Source organism: Delphinapterus leucas, chromosome 18 (genome assembly GCF_059928025.1).
Source record: "Delphinapterus leucas isolate spDelLeu-1000000601 "Yukka" chromosome 18, BTC_Dleu_Yukka2, whole genome shotgun sequence".
Taxonomy (NCBI): domain Eukaryota; kingdom Metazoa; phylum Chordata; class Mammalia; order Artiodactyla; family Monodontidae; genus Delphinapterus; species Delphinapterus leucas.
Window position 1 is genome coordinate 73,178,968 of NC_143146.1, and position 26,519 is coordinate 73,205,486.

The 26,519-nt window shown below is 43.4% G+C and overlaps 2 protein-coding genes and 1 long non-coding RNA gene across 6 annotated transcripts in view; 1 reads left to right on the plus strand and 2 right to left on the minus strand.

The window, feature by feature from the left end:
* The window catches only part of POMP (proteasome maturation protein), a 68,163-nt gene that overhangs the window by 10,533 nt on the left and 31,111 nt on the right, over positions 1–26,519 (minus strand). The window lies entirely within an intron of this gene.
* On the minus strand, positions 1,016–10,266 carry LOC149746880 (uncharacterized). The gene is made up of 2 exons (XR_016388731.1): positions 9,541–10,266; positions 1,016–9,242 (listed from the first exon to the last, which is right to left on the minus strand). It is a non-coding gene; the product is annotated as an uncharacterized LOC149746880 (long non-coding RNA).
* SLC46A3 (solute carrier family 46 member 3) lies at positions 9,745–26,186 on the plus strand. 4 transcript variants are annotated; one of them, XM_089899691.1, is made up of 7 exons: positions 9,760–10,167; positions 10,651–10,864; positions 13,187–13,315; positions 16,179–17,049; positions 18,513–18,596; positions 22,740–22,896; positions 24,918–26,186. In XM_089899691.1, exons 2-7 carry the CDS (start codon positions 10,652–10,654, stop codon positions 25,000–25,002), a joined length of 1,539 nt encoding a protein of 512 aa, XP_089755817.1. In that variant the 5' UTR covers positions 9,760–10,167; position 10,651; the 3' UTR covers positions 25,003–26,186. The 4 variants fall into 4 exon arrangements, with proteins under 4 accessions (XP_089755818.1, XP_089755817.1, XP_022430268.1 ...); XM_089899692.1 differs by lacking the exon at positions 22,740–22,896 and having other exon boundaries at positions 9,745–10,167; XM_022574560.3 differs by lacking the exon at positions 13,187–13,315 and having other exon boundaries at positions 9,765–10,167.

A 26,519-nucleotide genomic window follows, 5' to 3' on the forward strand; every position in this document is an offset into this window, starting at 1 on the left:
TCTGAACATAATTCAAGCTTTTACAGCAAGGTTAAAAAAATGTGTACGTGATGGGGCTGATTCACTTTGTTATAAAGCAGAAACTAACACAGCACTGTAGAGCAATTATACTCCAATAAAGATGTTTAGAAAAAGGGGGGAGGGGAGGAGTTTTCCAAAGAAAATGAAAACACTAATTCAAAAAGATACATGCACCCCAATGTTCATAGCAGTATTATTTACAATTGCCGGAAAATGGAAGCAACCTAAGTGTCCATCAACAGATAAATGGATAAAGCGGATGTGATGTATATGTACAATGAAATCATACTCAGCCATTAAAAAGGATGAAATTTTGCCATTTTCAACAACATGGATGGACTTGGAGGGTATTATGCTTACTGAAATAAGTCAGACAGAGGAAGACAAATACTGTATGATATCACTTATATATGGAATCTAAGAAGTAAACTAGTGACTATAACAAAAAAGAAACAGACTCACAGATATAGAGATCAAACTAGTGGTGACTGGTGGGGAGAGAGAAGGGGGAGGGGCAAGTTAGGGTGGGGAATAAGAGATACAAACTATTAGGTATAAAATAAATAAGCTATAAGCTACGAAGATAAATTGTACAACACATGGAATATAGCCAATATATTTATTTATTTGTTAGTTTATTTATTTTTGGCTGTGTTGGGTCTTTGTTCCTGCGTGCGGGCTTTCTCTAGTTGCGGCGAGCGGGGGCTACTCTTCATTGCGGTGCGTGGGCTTCTCATTGCGGTGGCTTCTCTTGTTGCAGAGCACAGGCTCTAGGCGTGAAGCCTTCAGTAGTTGTGGCACATGGGCTCAGCAGTTGTGGCTCACGGGCTCAGTTGCTCCGCGGCATGTGGGATCTTCCCGGACCAGGGATTGAACCCGTGTCCCCTGCACTGACAGGCGGATTCTTAACCTCTGAGCCACCAGGGAAGTCCTTATAACTACAAATGGAATATAACCTTTAAAATTTTTTAAAAATAAAATTTCCAAGTTTGTGTAAAAAAATTTTTTTTAATTCAAACTGTAAATATATTATGCATGAACTAACATGTGCATTTACCAAACAAAAATATTAAGTCCAGCCCACATTCAGGAGAGGGGAGTTGGGCTCCACCTGTTAAAAAGAGGAGTATGAAGGATTTGTGGACATATTTTTGCCACACACAGCAATTCTTTAAAACGAACACACATTTGTGGGGAGAAGTATTATCTCTGATGTTGTTTAGAACGCTGGCCCAAGTTGTTCATAAAAAGCAGCCATCTTTTAGTCATTTTTATCATGTCTTTACATCCTTCACAGGCAATGCACCCCTGCTATCTGCACGTGGGACAGAACCCCACTTCCCTGCCCTTGGTATCCCATGGAATAGAAGGAAGTCACCAATGTAGAAGATACGGGGAGTTCTAGGGTGAATTGTGTCCCCAAACCTTGTTTGGAAATAGTGTCGTTGAAGGCGTAATTCGTTAAGATGAGGTCATACTGGAGCAGATGGCCCTTAATCCAATGTGACTTGTGTCCTTGTAAGAAGAGGAGACAGAGACACAGGGAGAGTGCCCTGGCTGACGGAGGCCGAGATAGCAGTGAGGCGGCTGTCCGTCAGAGGATGCCGAGGACGGCCAGGGCCACCAGGAGCTAAGAGAGAGGCCCTCCGCAGAAGGAACCAGCCCTGCCCACACCTTGATTGCAGACTTATGGCCTCTAGAACTGTGAGGAAATAAATTTCTGTTGTTCTCAGTCTCCCAGTTTGTAGCCCTCTGTCACGGCAGCCCCGGGAAACCACAGGTCTTTGTCATCTCGGCTACTGAGCATGTGAACGGCACTCCTATTTGGGAAGTTGAAGAGAAGCTATTCCCCTTTCCCGTCCCCGGCAACTACACCACAGACGCCTCACCCAAGCGTGGCGAGTTGGAGTCTCCCTCTGAGACTCTGAACCTTGAAGAGCGACTGAGTTATCACCCTGAGATTCTCACAGCGGCGGAGTCAATAGAACAGCACTGCGGCCAGTGTCCTGGGACCAGGACCCGTCCCCGTGACCAGTCCTGTGGCAACTTCTTCGCTTTGTCTTTCCTTTCTGTGACTCCCCGGACTTCCTGTTGATTCTGTGAACTACCTAATGCCCTTCCAGAAAACTGCTCTCTTAAGTGAACCAGAGTCAATTTCTGTTATTTGTAACCAAGAATGCCGACTAATACACACTAGAAATTGGTTTTTGGCTCAAATGCCTGTTTAGTTTGGTTTTATTTACCCATTTCTTTCCTCCCATGAGCCTTCTGCATTCATTCGTTTATTCACTCATCCGTCTAACATTCATTGGTTGTCTTTTATGCCAAAGTACTAGGTGCTTGGAATACATGGCCTATTAAGACACGGCCCCTACCCTTTAAAAACCCACAGCCTAGTCCAGGGCCGAAGAGTCAAGAAAACAGTTGATTATGCTACAGAGTGTAATTGCAACGATTGAGAGAGAAGGCGCCTAACTTACATGTTAAGGAAGGGTGGGAGGGGTCCTGTGGCCACTGCTCCCTGAATTGTGTCTTAAGGGATAAACTGGATGGCAAAAGCAGGAAGGGAAAGGGGAGGGACATTCCATTAAGAGGAGGGAACTTAGCACATCAGGACATTAAGTTACTAAACCAGAGCTTAGTGTGTCTGTACGTAACATTCTGGGTGGGGAGTGGTAAAAGTTGAAGCTATAGGAGTAGGTAGAGGTCAGTGCTGTAGGTCTCACTTAGGAATCTGGACTTTATCCTAATAGCAACATGTAACCCCTGAAGTAGAGAGAAAGCAGCCAGTTTTATATTAGAGATTGATTTTGTTTTAGCAGCAGGGCAAAGAAGCTGCCACACTGGTTCTCTCCTTGGCTGTGTCCAATCTACTCTTGAGCCCACGAAAGACATTCTTCATTTCTGTTATAGTGGTTTTTGGGGTTTGGTTTTTTTGTTTGTTTTTTGGCCGCATCACTCGGCTTGCGGGATCTTTGTTTTTTGATTTCTAGCATTTCTTTTTGATGCTTTCTTGAAGTTTCCATCTTGCTGCTTATATTACCCATCTGTTCTTGCAAGTTGTCTGCTTTTTCCAAAAGAACTCTTAAAATATTAATCGTAGCTATTTGAAATGGTCTGTCCAGTAATGCCCAGATCTCTGCCCTATCTGCCGAGTCTGCTTCTGATGCTTTTCAGATTGTGTTTTTGCTTGCCTTTTAAAACGCCTTGCAATTTTTTGTTGAAAGTTGGACATGACGTGTCACGTTATAGGAACTGAGCTAAATTGGCTGCTAGCCTGAGCTTTGCTATCAGTCTGGCTGGGGTTTTAGGCTGTGTTTAACCTTTTGTAGCTGCGGGTGCCAGAGGCTTCACAGTAAATAGAGTCGGCTCTTCAAGCTGTAACCCACTGTTCTTTACTGCAGCTCTGTCGCTGGTGGCCAGGTGTGGGCGGACGGGAAGCATTCTTATATAATCTTGGGATTAAATAGCAGTCTTTCAGTGGACCCATGTCCTTGGGCTGTGACCTGCACAAGTATTTATTAGTTTTGTTTCTCCTCCCTTAGGTGAGATAGGAAGGCTAGAGGGGGCTGGAGTCAGGGAAATGCCCGTCCCCAGGTGGGACAGGTCTTTTCCCTGACAGAGTAGGCCTTTGTTATGAGGATGCTCTAGGCATATTTCAAAATCTTCCCCTCCCTCTGCCAGACATAAGGAAATCATTCTGGGCTCTTCAGCAAGAGAACCTAGTGGGGGTCCTGTAGACAAAAAAAAAAAGCATGGAGCCCCCCTTAGGTGACAGATCCCAGGAGTCTCTTACTCTCGGGCTACTCCACGCTCAGCCTCCAGCAACTTATCAAAATTGCCATTAAATGTTCCTGCCAGCATGTGTCTCTAGCGCCTTCTGTCCAGCTAAGGAGACCTCGGCTGTGACTCTGGCTTTGCCTGTCCCTCCAGATCACGGGATGTAGCTGCGCCCTGTGACCTCAGGCTCTGAATTCAGCTCCTTCAGCTCTTTTGCTCTAAGGATGAGAGTGATGACTCCCAAGCTCTTTACACGTTGGAGCTGAAAGCAGTCCCTCGATACGCTGCTGTTGACTGAATAAAGTAGAATAACCAGGTCTGAATGAGCACTTGAGGAGCGAATGCACTAGACGGAGAAGTCCAGGATGAAACCGGGGTCTGGCTGGGGTGAGAGTGGAACACAGTGGGAGAAGGGACACAGTGGGGAGCAGATATGTAGGGAGCAAAATGAAAAGCTAACAAGCCAAAAAGCTCATTAATAAGGAGCTCCGCTTAGTTTTGTCCTGAATACCTATAGCTTACCTGTTCTGATTACCTGAAGGTATTCTTTTTTTCTTTCTTTTTTGAAACAACACAAATTTATTCACTTAAGCTCTAGAGGTCAGAAGTCTGGAATGGGTCTCACTGGGCTAAAACCCAGGTGCTAGCAGGGTTGCACTCCTCCTGGAGCCTTTAGGGGAATAATCTGTCTCCTTGTCTTTTCCAGCTTCTAGATGCCACCTCCCTTCCTTTGTTCATGGATCCTTTCTCTGTATGCAAAGCAGGAAGTGTAGCATAGTCAAATACTTCTCTGGTTGTCACTCTCCTTCCTCCCTCTTTCACTTGTAAGGACCCTTGTGATTACATTGGGTCCATCCAGAAACTCCACATATCTGAAATGTCCCTGTGGCCATGCAAGGTAATTTATTCTCAGGTGCCAGTGAGTAGGACATGGGTCTCTTTAGCAGGGGCGCTATCCTGCCTATCACAGGAGGGAGGCACTTGCCAGGAAGCAATGATTGGGTTGACCCTCTTATATACTCCAGGGAGTGCGGGGAGAGAGGTGAAGTGATAACACTTTCCCCTCTTAGTGTTCTGTCTTTTTTTCCTATTCCCTCTTCCCCTCTCTCTTCTCAGTATCAAGGGTAATTCTCTTGCCCTACTTTTTCCCCTTAACCTGAGGGTTTTCTGCAGAGCATTAGAAATCTATGATCAGAGTTACACGAGAAATAAAATAAACAATAATCCATCTGGTCGGGACTGATGTGAATGCTGACAGCACAAGTTATATTTCCTTTCATTTAAAAATACCCGCGGGCACGGCTCCCCATCAGTGTCATAGAGAAGGTGGCGTGACTGCCCTGTTTTCATAACCTTGGAGAGTGCAGTGGCCTGGAGGACACGGCAGTAAAAACTGGGTAATGGTGGGAGCAGGTGCTGAGTGGAAAGATAACAGAATACATTTTATCTTCCCAGGGCACTTGCATACCACAGAGCTTCTCCTTTATAAAATCTTCTTCTTAAATTTCCAAACTACCTTCTTAAACTCCTTCTTAAAAACTCCACTCATTTTCTGTCAGGAAAACGAAGGAGGAAAGATGGGTGGCAGGAGGGCCTGGATTCCAAGCAGGGTCCTTTCCATATCTCTGTGAGCACAGGACTGTAAAACGGCAACTACGTTCCATGAAGAATAACACAGCAACTCCCTTTGGTTTTGGTTTTCTTACGGGTAAAGTTATGGGCCCCGACTACAGGGTTTCTATGCTCTATGAGTCTCCCTGTTTTGTGAGTCTGGTTTTAAATAGGTTGATCCAGGCTGCCCAAAAGTTCACCCTGGTTCTCCCTCCATTTCAGAACAGTTCTTTCTCCATTCTTAAGTAACTTTTCTAGATAAAGGACTCTTGATTCCCCTTCAGCCATTGGCATCCATCCTGTCTTATCTCGGGCCACCTGTCACAGTCCAAGAATGTCAGTTTGCCATGTGGTTGCTGATTCAACTTCAAAGCTTGTAGAACCACTTGGAAAAGAATCAACCTTTGGGGCTTTTTTCCTAAAGCTTTGTAACAAATATAATGATTTTACAAGAAATTGTTTTATCAATTCCTTTTCTCATTTCTTTTTAAATAAACTTTTTTCTGATTATAAATTAATACGTGTTTATTGCTGAAAATGTGGAGAATACAGAAAATTATACTGTCTATAGTATTTAATAACACAAAAATTGTTGGTAATCCGACCACTCAGAGATAATTGTTATTAAAATTTGATACATTACTTTATGGCCTTTTTTCTACACATTCATATGTATACTTTTTTTTGTATTTTTAACAAAAAAGTATGTATTTTTAACAAAATTGGGATATACGATATACTTTTTATTTCCTTTTTTTTTTACTTACTGTCATAGCATGGAAATTTTTCCATGTAACTAAATATTCTGTAAAAATATAGTTTAATGGCCTTTCTAAGGAGCTGGGGATGGAAGGCAGAGGACTAATCCTCTAAACGTGGCCTATATTATGGAGTCACTTGTGTCTGAATTTCACGTACTCTGCTGACTTTAAATCCTTCCCTACTCCCATAGCCCAGTAAAAAGGGGGCTGACTCCTCTTAAGGAGGAAAGTGATCGCTCTGTGGGATCAAAAAAGGAAAGGCCAAATTGAAGCAGAGGTCAGGTTCTTCTCCGTAACTTCTCAAACACAGTAGTACGTGTGTCTAATTAAGCAAGATTTAGCTTCCAATCCAAAGATTACTGAATACCCACCAAGTGTCAGGCCCTGTTCTAGGAGCTTTCACATATATCCTATGTCACCTGCTGTGGTGGAAAATGAAGCCACGTTTAAGTTACTACGCAAATAAATCAAATTTGAGCTTCCATCCTGACTGACAGAAGTCCATTCATCATTCTCTGAGTTTTCCCCTCCTTGCAAATTAAGACCCCCTCAAGGTGCTTACTTCATCCAGGTGAGTCAGTCTGGTTTAGTATTTCTGTTGTGGAGCAAAGAAATTGAGAAGTCTGGTGTGACTGCGTAAGCTTCCAACTGCTGCTCTGGTGAGGCTGACACAGAAAACAGGAAGTCCGGCTCTCAGGTGTAAGGGTTCAAAGTCTACCCACTGAGACAGTGCAGCGCAGATCGCAGGGAGGGAGGAGAACCCAGGCTAGCAACGATTACCCCACACTATTGGAGACTGGGTTCCCAGTACAACTGTAGAGACAGATATTTTTATTTATAGAAAATCAGTTATTTCTCTTAAGGAACCCCAAGGCCCAAGGCAGCAGATGAGGACAGGGTGCAACATCATTCCCCTGTTCCTGACTGGCCTTCCCCTGAGACGGGAAAGGCTCTGGTGCTGGGCCTGCCGTACCAGCCCCGCTCTTTTACTGCACCCCCAGCAGCACCAGCACCGGCAGCGTGGTGGACACCTTCTTGCGGGCCATTATGGTACACTTCTCACCACTCGGCTTACTAGGACTGTCCCAACACATCACAACTGTTAGAATAACTTGAAACCCCAAAGGGGAAGAGTCAGAATTTCTGATTTACCGGGGAAATCCTTGGGCTCTTTGCAGATTTGCCCACCTCCTCCCCAGCAACCTTCAGATTCCATTCACCAGTGGGCTGATGGCGAGACAAAGCCCCAACCTCGGACAAGCCGAAAAATTGCTGCTCAGCCCAAATGCTCTGGATCCAGGGGCCCACTTGCCTTATAGCCACACACCTAAAAGAGGTATAAATCATACCAGTTATATTTATGACATAAAAGCTACAGCATTTGGTGATCAAAAAGCCAGGTACAGGACTTCCCTGGTGGCACAGTGGTTAAGAATCTGCCTGCCAATGCAGGGGACACGGGTTTGAGCCCTGGTCCGGGAAGATCTCACATGCCACAGGTTCACCACAGCTACTAATCCCATGCACCACAACTACTGAGGCTGCGCTCTAGAGCCCGCGAGCCACAACTACTAAGCCCGTGTGCCACAACTCTTGAAGCCCGCGTGCCTAGAGCCTGGGCTCCGCAACAAGAGAAGCCACCACAAGGAGAAGCCCGCGCACCGCGACGAAGAGTAGCCCCTGCTCTCCGCAACTAGAGAAAGCCGGCACGCAGCAACGAAGACCCAACGCAGCCAAAAAAAAGCCAGTTATGATTCCCAGGTCTCTGACTTTGCTGACTGGACAGGTGATGTCATTAGTTGAAACAGGGATTTCAGGGGGGAATTGGATTTATAAGGAAGATGGTATATGTTTTGGACACTTTAAAGTGTGCAGTGTTTTTTTTAAAATACTCCGGTGGAAGCTCTGGGTGTCAAGTTCAAGAGAACTGGGTGAGCTTGAGATTTGGGAGTGACGGGTATACTGGTGGTTGATCACAAGTGTGGATGTGACTGACAGGGCAGAAGAGGAGCTGGGACGGAACCTGAGAAACAGTACCCTTGGAGAAGCAAGCCCACTGAGGAAGCTAAGGCGCTCTCAGGGTGACAGAAAGATCGAGTTGTGTCATGGAACCCAAAGAGAGATAATATTTCAAGAAGGAGGAATTTGTTCAATGGCATCCAAGGCAATAGAGGTCAAGAAAGACAAGCATTGAAGTTAGGTTATGAATTTCTCAGGTAGATAAGACCTATCCAGGTCTGTTTTGGCGTATTATTGACCAAGGTCGTATGATCAGATTATATTGTCTTTCAACAACTTGTCCTTGGAGTTGTATGATTAAACTCTCATGAGCACAGTATTGACAATCACCTACTTAGCAGTCATTGCTTAGTGTAACTAAGATCTTTTCACCACATCTTACTTTGCTGATTTTATCAGAAGCTTAAAAGCCATTTCTTCTTGAAACTAACAAAATCTAGTAGCTACTATATTCTGTTTTGGTTTTGCCACTTGAATATGGCACTGCCTGGTACAGCACAGGTTCTTTTGAGATCAGTATGTCTATTCATGTGTCAGGTGGTAACTCAATTCTCCCACACTTTTTACTGGAATGCTATGAAAATGTTTTGAACATGATATGGCATCCTTGGTCTTCATTTAGCTTGGGTGTATCGTTTATATATTTAGTCCGCCTCTTTTCTCCGACATTGCTAAAGTACTTCTACTTGGAGCCAATGTGATCATAAGTGGAAATACAAATACAGGTGACATCAAGTGCCGGTACTTGATTATAAGACAATTCAGAATATGCTTACGTTAAAATCTCTAGGTCATTAAACTGAAAACATAAAATTTCAAAATCCTCCTGGAGACCTCTGCCCTGGAAAATATAGCTTTTGATCCCGTGGTTCCCCGTGAATACATTCCTCCCCGTTACAAGAAGTAGTAAATCCAGCTCGTTCATCTTTAGGTGTGTTCCTGGTGGGCTTGCTGGGGGGAATGTACTGTCCCTCCTTTGCCCCGGGGATGTGCTGTATGCACACCTCGAGGGTTTCATCACAATGATCCGGTAAGGCTGTTAATGACCACCTGACAGATAAAGAAATGGACGTTCATAGCGATGAAATAATTAGCCCAAGGTTGCATCACCAAGAAGAGCTAGCGACCACATTCCAGACCCCGGCTAACCCTGCCAGAAGCACTCTCTCTCCCGCACCCTCCACGGGCGCCCCTACCCGGTCCCCCCCCCCTCTTCTGCGTTTCTCAGAGCACTCGCCTGGCCCGCACAGATGCTACAGTGGCCTGAATCCCAAAATGTTACTTCTGCAACAAATCTCCTGTGTGCTTCCGTGAGAAGCGATATTCGGACCCAGAAAAGCTCTCTAACCTCAGAGTCCTTGCACGAGCCCGGGGCTGCCGGCTGCGGCGACCCCACCGGGGCCTCCGGGGGCGGGCGCTCGGGAGCGACGTCGGAACGGACCAATCCCCGCGGGGGTGCCGGCCAAGGGGCCCAGTCGCAGGAAAGCAGGACAGCGACCGCCCAGGCGGCGGGGGACCAGCACCCCCGAGGCCCGTCTCCTGGGCCGGAGGCGATGCTCGGCTGGCGCGGCTGAGTCATCGCGAGCGCAGGCCGGGCCGCGGACCCAGCGACAGCCCGCCGACGGCTCAGGGAGCAGCTGCCCGGCGCGCGGGCCCCGCGGGAGCTCGCCGGGCGGAGCCCGCAGGGCCACGCAGGAGCTGAGCGAGGGCTGCGCGGTGAACTGTCACCGTTGTCACTCTGGACGCGGAAGTGCGCTTTCCTGTTTTGCTTTAAAATCAGGCTTGCGGTCTCCCGACCTGTGCATCTGGTCGAATTCAGCGGCAATTCCCCTTACCATCCCAGCGCGGCGGCGCAGACCCAGCCTCCGTGCGCACTTGCTGCCCAGCAGCCCCTGAAAGGAGACAGCCCCCGAGACTCCGGCCCCGAAAACGGTCAGACCCGCGCCTAGCTCGGCAGGAAGACTGTGACCGTGGGGTGAGTTAAAACAACATAAACAAACCCTTACGATTGGAAGCTGCTTTTTAAAGGCCCCCTTCCTGTCCGCTGTTCACAAGCAGCAAAATCAATAATAAACAATTACGTAATTGTCTCGTCCCCAGAGCAACCGCACTGTTTCCCTTATGAAAACCCGCTGGCAGTATTCAGTGTGGGAGTTGCGGTGCGACCACTGGATAGCCAAAGTGGTAGACAGCTTATTAAGACTATCTTAAAGAATCATCTCAAGGGCGGGTTGGGTCCTTAAAGGTCCGGCTCTTAAAAATGGTAAGTATGACAGTCTCAGGTTTACCGAATACCCTGTTCCTAAGTGAAAGTTATTGTCTTAGGAAGTGCTTACTGCTTTCTGTTCCCTAGTTTGCTTGTTTACTCCACAAAGCTCCCCTAACTTCCCCATCATTGAAAATCCAGCCTCTCAGATAAGAGTGCAACTGATTATCTCTCTCCTTTTCTTCTTAATAGAATGTCAGCTACCTGCCCAAGCAAGATGAAGATTCCATTTGTGGAACCTGCCATCTGCTTTAGTGTATTTGCTATGACTTTGACTGCTCCACTGACAACACAATATGTGTACAGGAGAATATGGGAGGAAACAGGCAACTACAGCATTGCACCCGATAGCAATGTTTCCGAGTGTGCAAAAAACAAAAGCAGCCCAATTTTCACATTCCAGGAGGTAAGAAATTAAAATATTCCTAACATGTATTAAAAAGGGAATGTGCAACAGGATTTTAAAGGAAAGAGGATCCTGCACTCCTCATACATTGATCTCTTAAGGGTCACACGAAAACCCCTAAGTCCCAAACCAAAAGCCTTTATTCTCCTTTCTGTCTGAAGCTTCCTGACACCTTTAATCTGCCTCTTCTACTTAAAACCCCCTTCTTCTGTGACACTGGCTCTTCTCCTTTGTCTCAGAAAATGTCAGGGCAATCTCATCTCCTCCGTGGTTGTCTCCTTTCTTCTTCCCCACGGAAAGCCTGACAGTTGGGACAGGGCAGGCTGGAATGGTACTTGGTGGCCAGGGGTCGGGTGAAGCATGGGTCCTGCCTTTCCCTTGCCCGCTTCCTCCCTACCCGCTTCTGCTTCACGGGCATGACCCAGTTTTCAGTGACCCCAGAAAGTGGACCATCCCTGAAGACTGTGGGCCCGGCGCCAGGGTCTGTCATGGGGTGAGGGTCGCATTTGTCATCCATCATTCGGTGTTATCAAATCAGTTTGACCCCCCAGTGCTGAGGAGCATCTGTGTGAGGATATGGGGGGTGGGGAGCACCCACTTGCGCTCTGAGGACACTGAAAATGTTCAGCCAGATACTCCAGAGCCCTTCCTTCCCCAGGTCCAGCCTCCTCCCCCAGGAGGTACGGCGCCAGTCTCCATTCCCTTAGGCAGTCTTTACCAGTCTACCAGTGTCCAAATGCAAAGCAGAGAGAGCATCCAGATTTGGAAATCCCCCCCCCCAATGCCTGAAAAACAACCACACTTGTAAACTTTGAACTCTTCCCCTTGGGAATATTTTGTGATGGCAAAAGAGTGGTGCTGCTTCCCCAGTCAAAAGATGAAAAGAGTCTAAGGGACTCTGAGTCATCTGCACCCATGGAGAAAAGAACAGATTATTTCTGAACAGCCATGCAGATATCAAGGTTCTGGCCTAGAGTGAGGTCATAAAAACAGAAGGGCCAACAAGGGGCTCTCCTCTTGGTTTCGTCTCCCTTTAAGAATGTTTCCTGTTACATGTATATATCCCCAGGGAGTAAGAAGGTTCCAGAGGCTCATCAGTTTCTCCATTTCATACTGTGAGTTCCTTCACCAGCCCCCTGGGAGCAGTGGGAGGGACAGAGGAGAGGACTTGAGTGTCTGGAAAGGTCGGCTGTCCTCACCCTCTAGAGTGACGGGAGACGGGCCTTGGTCCAGCTGCTTTGGTGACCTCTGTGACTGTGCAGGTGCTGAGTATTGGCCCCACTCCCTGCCTAACCCAGCTGCTGAAAGCCCCCCACTGCCCAGAGCAGGGGTCTCATTTTGAAGATTTCTGCCACATTTTTTGATCGATTGACTGCTGTTTCACTGAATTAATGTTCAAGAGAACATACCGCCCTAGATCCTTGCCTTACAGTCGGTGCGCTGGAGCTACAGGTGCTTCTTCTAAGATTGGGGAACTAGAAACCATCCCACCCACAACTGGGACAGGGCGTGGTGACCCACTCACCACTTGCTCCTTAGGACAGAGGAACACCTCCTTCCGACCCCTTCCCTGGATCCTGTCCCTGCTGAGCTTCTCAGAGAATATTCTGTCCCCTTTAAATCTGAGAACAAATGTTCCCTGCTCTGTGAGCTTCCGCTTAGAGATCTGTGGACTGTTCTTGTAACCCTAAAAATAAGAGATGTCATAGTACAGGGTCAGCCCCTGATAAGATAAATAAATGATTTTTTCAGCTCAGATTTTTCTCACATCTCTCCCAAAAGATCAGTTGTGTGTAAGAATACAACGTGTTGAACCTCCGTTATGCCGTTTTTATTTAACCTTCCCACGTAACAAATATACACACTTACATACGTATTGGTATGCAAGATAGTATCATGAATTTCAGGGTACAAATATAAGAATAATCGGAGCAATTTCACTTATATTTAACATTTTGAAAGTCTATTTGGATGAAAGTCATATTTTTCAATCTATCTGGGGTTAAGGTATATATAACATATATATTCATATGGATATTGATCTAACCTATCTTTCAAATCTTCAAGTTTTCTGAGCCCTGTGACTGTAAGTACAGCTACATACTTCTCTTGGGCGATGAGATTAATCTCTAAAAGGCCTCTTAACAAAGTGGCAAGGCTGTGGAAGGAAACTCTTGGCAAAGGGCAGAGAGTAGGGAATTCTGGGATGTCTATTGACTTTTGTGGAGAAAGGAATTTTTAAGGCCCTTACCGCCCTCTCCTTCCCTTGTAAATGATTGGTTTTGAAGTGTTACACCGGCCACTGTGGCCTGTTCTCTTCAGGCAGCTTTCAAGATAGAGACTGTGCCACTGGAGGGGACAACTTCGGGTCACCCAACAGATCATGAAGTTGTTCTCGCTCAGGAATTTATTTATAAACCTTTTAATAACACAATCCCTGGTTACCATCAGGTAAGGAATACCTTCTGCTCAACTGGAATTAATATGTGCATTTTAGCCTATGAAATTGTGCCTTCCTTAAAATTGATAGCACTTTCCTTAGTTTATCCCCGTCTCAGTACCTTGTCATTCTGTTCAACCTCGTATAGGAAATAGCTTTTTTTTTTAACTCTGATCTCTCCCATCTACCCTACTATAACACATAACACATAATTCTCCAGAGTTTATAATGTTCAAACACAATTTCTTCTGTCTCAACACTGATGTATGGTTGAAATATGCTTTGAGTTTGTTAAGATCTGAATTTCACAACATGGGCTGCAGTCTGTGTAACAGACTGGGTTGGGATGACAGTAGGAAAAAAGGAGAGGACAGGACTTAGGCAGAGGCGTGGAAATGGGAGGAGGAACCCCAAACTGGAACATCTTGCTGAGGAGCTGATTAAACGATAACTGTTTCATTTATTTGTTTATTCAATAAATATTTACTTGATGGCTTCTATATCTGTAGGAGATACAAAGATGTGCTCAAAAGATCTAACCTAGTAAAAATGAAACAGCACTGACTGTATGAGGGCCCTGTGTGGAGCACCTTATATTGACTTTAATTTTAAGTCTCCTGACAGCCTGCAAGATTGGGACTGTTGACGTTCCCTCTGGTCAGATGAAGAAGCTGCAGAGACAAGTAATTTGGTCAGGATCACACAGAGCACGCAAGCTACAGAGGCCTATTTTACTTGATGGTTTGTTCATTTAATCAATCTGTCTATTGAGTACCTACCCTCCCTGGAAGCGCTGTTCTTGGAGCTGGTGATACTATGGTGAAGAGGACAAGGTTTCACCCCAGCCGGGAGCTTAGGTTGTAGGAGGGAAGTCACACAATGCACAGATCGAATAAAATATAATTTCCTATCAGGGAGCTGGTGAGTCTCTAAGGAGAAGAACAACAAGGATAAGGGGCTGGAGCGCTGGGTGGGATTAGTGGGGTTGCTTTGGATTGAGTGATGGTCAGGGAAGGCCCTTCTGAGGAAGTGGTTTTGAACTGAGGAAGTGAGCTGTGCAACCATCAGGCAGAGGGAACAGCAAGTAGCATGGAGGTTTGTGGAATGGCTTGTCGGCCGAGAGGAGTGAGGAAGGGGAGATGAATCAGAGGCTCCGTGACGTGGGGTCGCCCCTCGCCGTGGCAAGGAGTTTGCATTTATTCCAGTGTAAGGAAAGCCACTGGGGGGTTGACAGAGGAGTGACACGAGCTGATGTGTGTTTTTAAAGACCACTCAAACTGTGGTGTACAGAACTGACTGTATTTGAATCCAGATTCCTCTGACTCCAGAGCTCAAGCTCTTAATCAATACACAAAAAAGTACAGCTGGGGAATGATAACTGTTCTATGAGAAGGTTCAGAAAAAGGAGTGATGACCCCTGTTTGGGAATTTCAGGGAAATCTAAGTGGGACCTGACTATGGACTGTGCCTGGAGCATAGACCGTATCTGGGGGGAGAGTGGGGATAACGCTGAAGATGAGATCAGGCCACGTCTCGGGGGCCTTAAATACCAGGCTAAGGAGTGTGGACTTTCCCAGGCAGTGGGGAGACACTGCAGCTTCTGGGCAGGTGAGAGACATGCCGATAGTAAGCTGTGGTGCTATGCAACATGCGCCCAGCAGTAGTGTCTGTGATCTGCAAAGTGGTGAGATTGACATTATATTCTGAATTGAATGAAGAGACCAGTTAGATGCCAGGGTGGTCCACGTGAAAACCAATGGGAGTTGTCACCCAAGTGGCAACTATGGGACCATCAAGAAGGTAAAGTGAGAAACTTTAGCGGGACAGGATAGATTGTGTTGGGGGGCATGGACGAAGGGAAAGGCTAGAAGCAAAGATGACCGAAGTTTGGGGTTTGAGTGACCAGAACATTTCCTGGCAACATGGAATGGCTTGAATTATATAAATACATAAAAATAAAGATAGGCTCACTATTTTAAAAAACCATTAATTCGGTATCTGATATTTTTGTGGTTCATCATATTTTTGTGGTTTTTAGGGTGCTTTCTAAATATTACATGAATAAATCTTTTTTAAAATGAGTTTAGTAATCTCCATTATAGAAACGGCACATATCCTTTAATATAAAGTTTGGAAAATACAGCAAAGTGGTGAGAAGAAAATGCTTTTAAATCACCCCAAGTTCTTCCCATCATATACCTAGTGTCACGATTGTTACATCTGCCAATCCACGTGTACGTAGTTGTTTTGGGCCTCAGGAAAGTTGAGTTTAGCTCACTCCTTAGTTCATGGCACGCTACCATCTTTAGTCAATACAAAGCTCCTCTTCGAGTTTTATCTTAATTTTTAGTAAATAAAGGAATATTTGTGGAGACACGTGAAAAGGACAACTGAGCTTTATCTAAATAAAGGCCTATCAGATACGATGTTTACATGTGATATTCATTCCCCTTTAGACAGAAAGGTGTATCATGGGAAAGGGTACCGTTCTTGCTTTAGAACAGTGGTCATGATCTCTTAGTGCTAACTGTTCACAGAAGAAAGAGAAGTCATTACATAACCAGTCCCTGAGGCCTTGGGTTCTGTGGATCCTCTATATAAGTCAGACATACACCAATACACACACTTTTATTTTTATGGATTAATGTCTCCACTGTGGTACTTGAATATTGTGACTGAGCATTGATGATTGTATCACCTCTTGATATTTGCTTTGTGAACTGGATGAAGATTTAAGCTATATCAAACCCATGCACTAGAGATTCCCCATCCCTGACCTACTGGCAATATCAAGAAAAAGTATGTTCCAGGGTATTTTTAGGCATATTGTATAAGCCTCTGTAAACACTTTGTCTTCTTTTTATTTCTTTGCAGGAAGTTCAGAAAAAAGTGTCTCTTTTTAATCTGCAGATGGACATAAGTGGGTTAATTCCTGGTCTCGTGTCTACATTCATGCTTCTGTCTCATAGTGACCACGGAGGACGAAAATTCCCTTTGATTTTGTCTTCTGTTGGTGCTCTTGCAAACAGTGCTTGGCTCTGTTTGCTTTCCTATTTTGCCTTTCCAATCCAGCTTTTGATTGCATCTACCTTTTTGGGTGCACTTTGTGGCAATTACACCACACTTCTGGGAGCCTCTTTTGCCTACATAGTTGATCAATGTAAAGAAAAGAAACAAAGAACAATTCGAATAGCTATAATTGACTTCCTGCTTGGAATTGTCACTGGATTAACAGGATTGTCTTCTGGCTATTTTATTAGAGAACTAGGTTTTGTGTGGTCGTTTTCAATTGCTACTATGGCTCTTACTGTTAACTTGATTTATATTTTATTCTTTCTTGAGGATTCGATGAAAGAGCCTTCATCTCAGAATGTTTCTATATCATGGACTGAAGGCTTTAAAAACTTATTTTACCGAACATACATGCTTTTTAAAAATAATTCTGGTGAGCAACGATCTTTGCTCTGTTTGTTGCTTTTTACAATGATCACTTATTTTTTCGTGACAGTTGGCATTTCCCCCATTTTTATCCTTTATGAATTGGATTCACCACTCTGCTGGGATGAAGTTTTAATAGGTTATGGATCAGCTTTGGGTAGTGTCTCTTTTTTCAGCAGTTTCCTAGGAATATGGCTTTTTTCTTACTGTATGGAAGATATTCACATGGCCTTCATTGGAATTTTTACCACCATGGTAGGAATGGCTATGATTGCTTTTGCCAGAACAACACTGATGATGTTTTTAGGTAAGTTACAAATGTAGCCTAGAACTGTGTATTGATGTTTACATAAAATGAATTTAGTCTGTTGGGTGAGAAACTTTAATATAAAATTCTCTATTTAATGCATTTTAGTTCAAGTAAAGGTAATTTGTTTAAAGCTAGCTTTCCAGAAGCTGAAAACCAACTGACGTTAAAGAAAAAAAAAAAAAGTTGAATAACCATAATTTTCCAAATTTGCACATTTGCCAAAAAATTGTTTTGAGGAACATTCTTCATGTGAATCAGTCCTTCAAAATAGCATTCACCAACTTGAATATTTCTTAAAATGATGCTAAGAAGGCTACAATTTTAAGACAACTGTCTAAAGTATACTCAAAAGATACATTAAAAAAATTCATTGAATATATTCAAGAAGATTTTGCAAATCGATCTTTCAGCAAATTGGTCATTTCATGAATTGGCTTTTGATTAATCACTTTCTGGCAAATAGGACTGCTTCCTTAACTAGGGCTTGAGTGAGATACTGTGTTTGAAAGGGTTAAAGGATCTGTTAAAGTGGGACCTCAAGAAAGATCCAATTTAGTCTTTTTCTACAAAGGCAGTGTTAACCTCTTGCTACCTTGCAGGGAAGCAGAGTGACCAAACAGAATTGGGCTTAATTTCCATCTACAGCACTAGGTGACCCTGGGCAAGTTACTGAACTACTCTGAGCCCTTGTTTTTTCATCTATAAAATGGGCATAGTGGTACCTAATTCAGAGGGTTATAACGAATATTAGAAGAGAGAACTGTAAATCACTTAGCGCAATGCCAAGGGTTCAGTAAATGCCAGTTCTCCCTCCCTGTTTCCCTTGGAGTTGCCAACTCCAAGTAAGTTAATATATGTGAAAACATGTTGAAAACTTAAAGTGGTCTGCAAATGTAATATCTTACCATTTTGTCATATAACTAAAAATGCTACTATTAAGGGTCATAATTTCAGAGCAGAGGCAACTTGTGTTCGTGAAATTATTCAGCCACAAAGATGAAGAAGCAAGAAGAAACCAATTTACCAATAAGTAGATCAATATAATAAAAGAATTTTAACGATGAGAATGGCAAGTCTGAAAGAGCAAAAACAGAAAACAAAAAATTTATTAACAGTCACAACCTGCTAAACATGACGTTACTCTAATAACTAGGGAAACAGATCCATTTCAAGTGGCAGATTATATAGATCTGGACCTGTAACTTCCATGAACTCTTGTTCTCTGCACTAGAATAAGCATTTAAGAGTAAACTTAAACTTGAGCGTAATCTTAAACTGACCTGTCTATAGTCTATCTTAATTCATTAAACAGAATTCTACCATTAATTAATTCAGCCGTTAGATGCAATGAGTTAAGATGCTTATAGAAAATGAAGTATTTAGAGATTAAGTGTTCTACCTTTAAAATGGACCCTTAGTTTTCTGATTCAGCCAGTAATTTCCGACTATTCCTCTCACAGTCAGGCTGCCATTCCTTTTCACTGTTGTGCCGCTCTCTGTTCTACGGTCCATGATATCAAAAGTGGTTCGTTCTACTGAACAAGGTGAGTTTAATTTGCTTAAGGAACAGAATGAATCTATGATCTGTACCAACTCATATCTGTGTACAATCAGTGTTTGATTCTTCAGGATATTCTACAACCCTTTTTCTGCACAGAGCTCCTTTTGAATTGGTAAGGTCTGTGTTAGGAAGAGCTTATATTCAAGCAAGGGAGCCCCTGCCCGGGGCCTGGTGCTTTAGAGGGCTTTCTCTGGAGCTGCCCCGCCCCAAGGGGAGAGGAGACCTCAGGGCCAGGCGTTATGCCCCCTGGGAGCCCACAACACTCCCCCCTTCTAGGCTACACTCTGGGTACGTGTACGTGGGTCCCCATAACTCCCAGCTGAACAGCTCATATCCAGTGAATGCCTTGATGATCCTCTTTCTCAGACCCGTTCTCCTGAGGGTAGACTGTGACCCCAGTGTGCTCTCCTGTACACCAAAGGGGTAGCCAAAGGGTGACTCTTTACAGGAGGGTCTGGCCCAACCTTGGAATTGCAGGGCGGGGTGTCTACACCCACGTGTAAATGACCCTTTCTGAGCAGAACAAGAGGTAGAATACAATGTGGGTGGCTGCAGCCTGCAGGCTGGGGACTGGAGGGTGAGGGCCAGCTCTCCCAGGGCTGTCATGTTCCACATGGAACTCTAAAACGTCTGAGAATTCTAAGTTTGTGTCTGACCTCCAAATCATTAGGAAGGTATTTTCTCAGAGTAGGGAGACAGAACATACCTTAGTTAACAGTCTGTTAGTCAAAATTATAACTTTTTTTTTTTTTTGGCTGCGCCACACGTCTTACAAGATCTCAGTTCCCCGACCAGGGATTGAACCCAGGCCACATCAGTGAAGGCCCAGAATCCTAACCACTAGGCCACTAGGGAACTCCCAGAATTATAACTTTTAAATACTTAGAACTTGTAGGCCTCTAATTGTATTCTTACGCTGGATCCCCCAAATGTTAGAGCTGGGCCTGAGTCAGAGTCCTAGAAAAAACAGCATCCCACTCAGCTGATTCAATCGAGACTTCAGGGAAGGGCAGCACAGAGGAAAGGACGGCCCAAGGAGGGAGGGAGCAGAGAAGAAACTGCACAGCCTTCTCCTCCTGGACCCCACTGACCAAGTCCAAGGAAGTCCAAGTCATAATATCTGTGGGGTCAGCCTCCCGAGCACAGAGCAGGGCACAGAAGATCCAACAGCTGAAGGGGAGGACAGAGAATGACCAGTACGGAAGGAAAACAAAAATTAAATCTCTAGTTAGGACTGGGTACTTGTTAGATACCAGGCATATGTGGTGGACCTCCTTTTGCTCTGATCATACGAATATTATGAGACCTTGGAGCTTTCTTTTGTTCCATGTCTTAGCCTGGTGCAAATGTTCATATCAAGTGTTTATGAATAATGCATAATTATGCTGTTGTACTTATGGCCCTTTAGTCAACACTGGAGAAGACTGCATAATTCAATAAGGTTGAGAATACATTTCTTGATCCTTTTCCACTCATAATATGTAGCTACGTATTCACACAGCTGTTTACAGATTGTGTGGTGAGGATTAACTGGGAAACCACTTAGGAATATAAAAACTACAGTATGTAAAAACCTACCTGCTTCCTTGAATTATGCAATGGTTTCTTAGATACGACACCAAAAGCACAACAAAAAAAGAAAAAATAGATAAATTAGACTTTATCAAAATTAAAAACTTTTATGCTTCAAAGGACACCATCAAGAAAGTGAAAAGACAGTCCACTGAATGGGAGACTATATTTGCAAATCATACGTCTGATAAGGAACTTGTATCCAAAATATATAAAAACTATTAAAACTCAGCAATAACAAGACAACCCAATTAAAACATGGGCAAAGGATTTGAACTGACATCTCCCCAAAGATGTACCAATGGCCAACAGACACATGAAAAAGTGCTCAACATCATTAGCCATCAGGGAAATGCAAATCAAAACCACAGTGAGACCCACTAGGATGGCCAAGATGAAAATGCCCATAAGAAGTGTTGGCGAGGATGTGGAGAAACTGGAGCCCTCATACACTGCTGGTGGGAGTGTAAAATGGTGCAGCCATTTTACAAAACAGTTTCGTAGCTCCTCATAAAGTTAAACAGTTACCTTATGACTCAGCAATTCCACTCCTAGGTATACACCAAAGAGAAATGAAAACATATGTCCACACAAAATCTTGTACACACACGTTCACAGCAGCATTATCTGTAATAGTCAAGAAGCATAAACAATGCAAATGTCCATGAACTGATGAATCAACAAAATGAGGCGTGTCTGTCCAACGGAATATAATTTCGCACTAAAAAGAAGTGAAGTAATCATAAGTTGTGCTGCTCAGGGAAGTTCAGCAACAAGCTAGAGCTACTTCATGAGATGGCTGTTTGTCAGAACACAGCACGGCCTGACCGAGTTCCCAACAAGAAAGGACTCAAGCGGCTGCATAACAGGGTTAGCACCATACCACCTGTCCCCGGCTGCAGCAAGGGATCAGAAATAAAATGAAACAATAACGTAGATACACAACTAGGAGAACTTCTTTCCAATTCAACTAACTTCCTGTATTGTCATAAATCATAGAGGCAGTAAGTCCATATGCTACTTGATGACTGGTAATTGCCCTTGAATGAAGCTTTTATTCATTCATTTGACAAATATATATTAAGTGTCTACCAGGTGCCAGCACAGCTATATGCCCTGGGGACACAGCAGTGAAAAAAGCATATGTGCCCTTGACATTGACAGAACTTTCATTTTGGTCAAAAGAAGACACATCTCTGATAACCCAGCATTCTGCATAGAGATGTTTGTTTTATGAACATGTGTCCCGTTGTTCAGTGAAGACTTTGAAGCAATGTATGAGAATATGTATAATAAAGTGAAAGTTTAAATAGATAAAAATCAATACACAGTCTAAAAGATCAAGACCATGGGGAAAGTTAAAGTCTAGACATGTAAACTATAACCAAGCTAGATCCTCAAGCTTGCCCTCTTCCTTCCTATCAGTCCAATCAAACACAATTATTTATAGGATGTGCACTGTCTGTAAGAAAAATATATTACAATTTGTCATGGAAAAGTAAACTCGGCAAAGTAGGGAACAAGCAATGGCTTAAGAAGAGTCTGCAGAAACTACGTAGGAACTTATGCCACAGAGAGCTGAGAACAGCCACAATTGTAGTGATGCAGAATTTGACAAAGAGGAAAAAAAGCACATCAAGATGACCAGCTGTCTTTCGGAAGTTTCACTCTTCAGTCAGTATGGTCTTGGATTCCAGACTAAATTCAAAACTTGTAGAATAATGACCATTTCTCTGATTGTGAGCTTGGGCCGACCATGCAGCCATTTCAGGCTTCTTAAGCAATGCTCCATGGCCTGCCCTTTCCCACACTCGGCGTGTGGCAAGCGGGAAGGACAGCAGAGTCCCCTCAGAGGGGAGCCAGTTGTAAGCACGTAAGACAGAAAAATACGTTTTAAAGAATCACTCAATGTCAGACTGTGGCATAACCTTCACTAGAGCACCGGGCACTTACGTAGTTACTTGATGAGTCACACAGGAATCTAGTGTGACTGAACTTTTTGTTACTCTGGAGGAAGAGATCAAATTCAAATTGCAGAATGTACGGTAAGAAGATTATCTCTCCGCCTTGCCTGTCACTCTTGCCAGATCTGACTTGACCTTTCAGAGGGCCGGTGGGTGGGACGTTGCTTGCCTGGGAGCCATCCTGCCCCTGCAGGTGTGTCCCAGATTAGCGCAGGGACTGAGAGTGGAAGGTGGCACCTCGAACCTCAGGGGCAGGTGGGGCTGCGTCTTAGGCTGTAGCAGGGACGGGAGATGTGGCAGATTCCACACGCCTCAGCTTCCAGTGCCTTTTAGCTTTGCCGCACGGACCCTGGAAGTACTGATTCCAGCTCCTCTCACACTAGGTCCAGGGAGAACTCCTGAGCTCCGTTTCTTCACCCACAAAACGGGTGACTGCCTTCTCAGGGATTTTGAGGGAGTAGCTTTCCTTCACCAAGCAGTGCCCCCAGGGCTGCACTTTTCACTGAGTAGCCGTTTTCTGCATTATTTTTGTTTGTTGTTTTGTAACTCAGCCTTTTCTCTCACTCCCTCCACACCCTGACCCCAAACAGGCACCATGTTCGCTTGTCTCGCTTTCTTAGAAACACTTGGCGGAATCACTGCAGTTTCTACTTTCAACGGAATTTATTCAGCCACTGTTGCTTGGTACAAAGGCTTCGTCTTTCTGCTCTCCGCTGTTTTATTACTAATTCCAGCCATCAGTCTATGGTATGTCATTACTTTTTATCCTTTTATCAAAGGATAGATGGATTGAATTCCCTGACCTCACCAGTGCAATTACATAGATCTGTTGAAGTTCTGCCTTGGAATGTACTTTTCTCAAGAACTTTTAGACATGAAGACATCTGTCAATAATTTTGGAGACTTAGAAAGAGACAGTGGTGTGGCCAACCAGGACTAAGAGAAAGAAACACTGGGTTAGACAGAGACTCTGAGAAGTTACCCCCTTATCTTTAAATATGAACAACTGATGAATTTAGTGTCTAAGAATATATATGTATTATCAGTACATATATATTCGTATGTATATTCAATACACATATATTCTATGAATATGTATATACATATATATACATTCAAACAATGACTTCCTACAGTATAATATCCCCTGAAGGTCAAAGATTACTCTAAGAAGATATACTTTAATACAGATCCTTGGGTAAATGACAAGAGCAGATAGCATGCACTGGATATTAAGAATTCTCTTTCCTTTACAGAGAGTTGGCTTATTTGATGATTTCCTTTTCAAATGTAAATATCCAAGTAAATACAAACTACAAAATTCTATTTGTGAATAGTACATAGAATAAAAAGACCAGAGGCATAAACTTACAAGAAATATGTATTCTCCCTGTCCCTTTTAATGAACAAAATGTGTAAGCCAACTAGATAAGTGGTTGTGAAAACGCACAAGCAAATATATTTGACACATTCTCTGGGGCCCAAGCATTGAGCTAAGAGCTCATTAACCTGCCTCTGCTGGGCTTGCCCATTTCACACGGCTGGGCTGCCGCAGAGCAGGGTGATGGGGATGGGTAGAAGGTGGGGCACAGGGTCTGGCATCTGCCTTCCCCTAAGCACTGTGGGCTGTGGCTGCGAGGGAGGGAGAACAGAATCTATCCACACAGGCTTTAAACTCTGCCATGGCTGTGAGCTCCTTAAAGGGCTGGCCTGCGTCTTATTCAGAGTAGGACCTCAGTACATACTGTCTCAGTGGGATGCTGATACCTAGATGTGTGTTAGGTGGACTACAATAGTATTTACAGTTCCTCTGTAACTGTGATGAAAAGCTATTTTTACTAGGTATCTTTTTAAAAGGAGACTATCACCTATTGAATTGGCAAAATTAAAACTCCATGCTGTGCTAGTGAACACATGATGAGGCCATCAACCTTATACTTTGCTGGGAGCAGTGTTATTCGGCATTATCATTCTTGGAAAGCAATTCATGAACGTGTATCAAAAGTTTCCCCAAAAAATTCATGGTATTTGAACCAGTGGTCCCATTTAGAATCCTATCCTGAGGAAATGATCAGAAATGTCAAAAATTTATATATAAACAAGTTCACTATGGCAAAAAATATTTTAATGACCAAAATGGCCAACAACAGGAAATGATTAAGTAAATGATGGTGCATCCGTATCATGAAAAATGGCTTTAATAAGAACTGTATTACATGGGAAGTAGAATAATGGGTCATGTTCATTTTACTCTTCATATATTTATAAATACTCTGTTATGAACACATATAACTTTTATAATTGGAAAAGTTAGTGCAGAGAGATTAAAGGTCATTGTGCTTTTAATAATGCATCTAGTGTAAATGTAGTTGGTCTTCTGAGATTTTTTTTTAATCTGTTCAATATTTTTAAATTTAAAATTACACGCTATTTTCATTATTTCCTGATGTCTTCTATCCTAGCTTCAGTTATAGGTATTAGACATGAACTTCAGTAATAGCTTTAGTTACAACTATTTTATGTGGACTATGTGGAGGAGACAATGGGACAGATGGACATTTTAGGGATCTGGAAGGGGAAGAACTCATGTAGATTTTTTTAATTTTTATTTTCAGAAAGCTATGCATAACAAGCCTGTTAGATTCAAAATACCAGTATCCTCCTTCTTTGTTTAATTTATTAAAAGCCATGTAACCAGGGAAAAGATGGAATACAGATTATTTCTTATCTATGTATTGCCTTAATCGATGTCTTATTTGCTCTGGCAGTGCCGTCAAGTGCATCAGCAGGAACGCGGGAAGCTATGTCCTTCTTCTACAAGAAGAATCCAGTGAAGACACTTCAGACAGATGATTGATTGTGATTTAAAAAAATCCAAATGCTCATCTCATATACTTCTGACTTCTGAAGGATATAAACTAGCTCCACAATCAGTACTTCATGAATAATCAATGCTGCAAGTCCTTTCTTCTAAACTAAACAGTCAGAAATAGTTGCTGCTCTAGCTTCGTACGGCACCGTGCACTTTGAGCGCTTTATGAAGATCACGTGACACATTCTCAGTAGATAAAAGAACAAATCTCAAGACACCTCCCACTTTGGGATTTACAAAAGAAACTGAAACTTATCGGTATAAAATGGGACTAAGAAATCTGATACAATCAAAAGCAATAATCTCCCTGATATACTCCAGTCTCTCACATTAAGACCAGGAAGAACTCTTTGTCTGCCTCAGTTTCTTCATCTGCAAAATGACTTTTTGACCCTCTCAAAGATTTTGAAGGCATGACTGTTGAAAATTATGATGTCAGTCGCTTATAGGAGAATGAGAGAAGTTTCAAGTATTCATAATATAATTTTCTTCTACTTGGGTAATGCTTTGTTTTTTAGAGCCCATCAAGGTGTTAGTGATGGTCAAAGCTCTCAGTAGCTGCAATATCCTTCAAAGGGAAGCACTTTAATGAACACGTTTTCACTTTTCCTAATATGTTTCATCAGTGACAGGCATGATAATATTTCCATAAGTAACACAGGGGTGACTGAAAGAAGAGATTACAAATAGTTCCTAAAGAAATGTAAAAACTGAGTAAACAGGCAATCATGATGTAAAGTAACTAGTATTTATAGAGGCAATATTCACTCCTTCTTTCTGTCAAAGGGTATCCATCTCTTACTGCCTTATACTCATCCTGGGACCACCATGGTCCCTGAAAACACCGCATCCTCTCCTGCCTCCTGTCTGCACACAGGGTTCCATTGGGCCTTCTTCCCTCCCTACGTTGAAACTTTTAAGTCTCAGCCAAGGCATTGCTTCCGCTTCCTCCGTGTCCCTTCCGGACATTTCTACCCTCCCCTCCTGCCCACCTCCACCCCCCACCCCCGTCCCTGCAGGGCCCCCACAGCTCTCTGGGTACTGCCATCCAACCATTTTCCCTTGTCTTGTAATGTTTGTTCCCCTACTTGACAATGAGCACCTTGAGGACAGGGACAATCTTTGATTCCTCATTATATCCACAATAAAATTTGAACTAAATGAACACAGAGTTTTGTTTTCACTTGTAAAAATCATTTAAAGCTATATATTTAATGCATTATGAGAGTAACCACTGATACCATGCCATAGTCATTAAGCCAGCCTTGCAAATAAATTGAAAAATATGTAGCCCATATGCATTTATGGTTTATGGTATTTTCACAGGTCCTTCAATATCTCCCATTTTCTAAGTTTCCATATATAATAACACAAATGTCTTGAAGTACACCTAGCTGATTAACTCCTTTGTAATCTCTTGAAAGTAGGTAGAGTCTTCTGTTTCATAACATTGTTTACGGCTTTTTCCTGTAAGGTAATCAATGACTGTCTGACCAGC

Excerpts from the sequence above, each read along its gene's own strand:
- SLC46A3 (XM_089899691.1), top strand. The coding sequence starts at position 10,652 with ATGTCAGCTACCTGCCCAAGCAAGATGAAGATTCCATTTGTGGAACCT. Across the intron at positions 13,316-16,178 it reads CAATCCCTGGTTACCATCAG|GAAGTTCAGAAAAAAGTGTC; the intron begins GTAAGGAATACC and ends ATTTCTTTGCAG. Across the intron at positions 22,897-24,917 it reads ATTCCAGCCATCAGTCTATG|TGCCGTCAAGTGCATCAGCA; the intron begins GTATGTCATTAC and ends TTGCTCTGGCAG.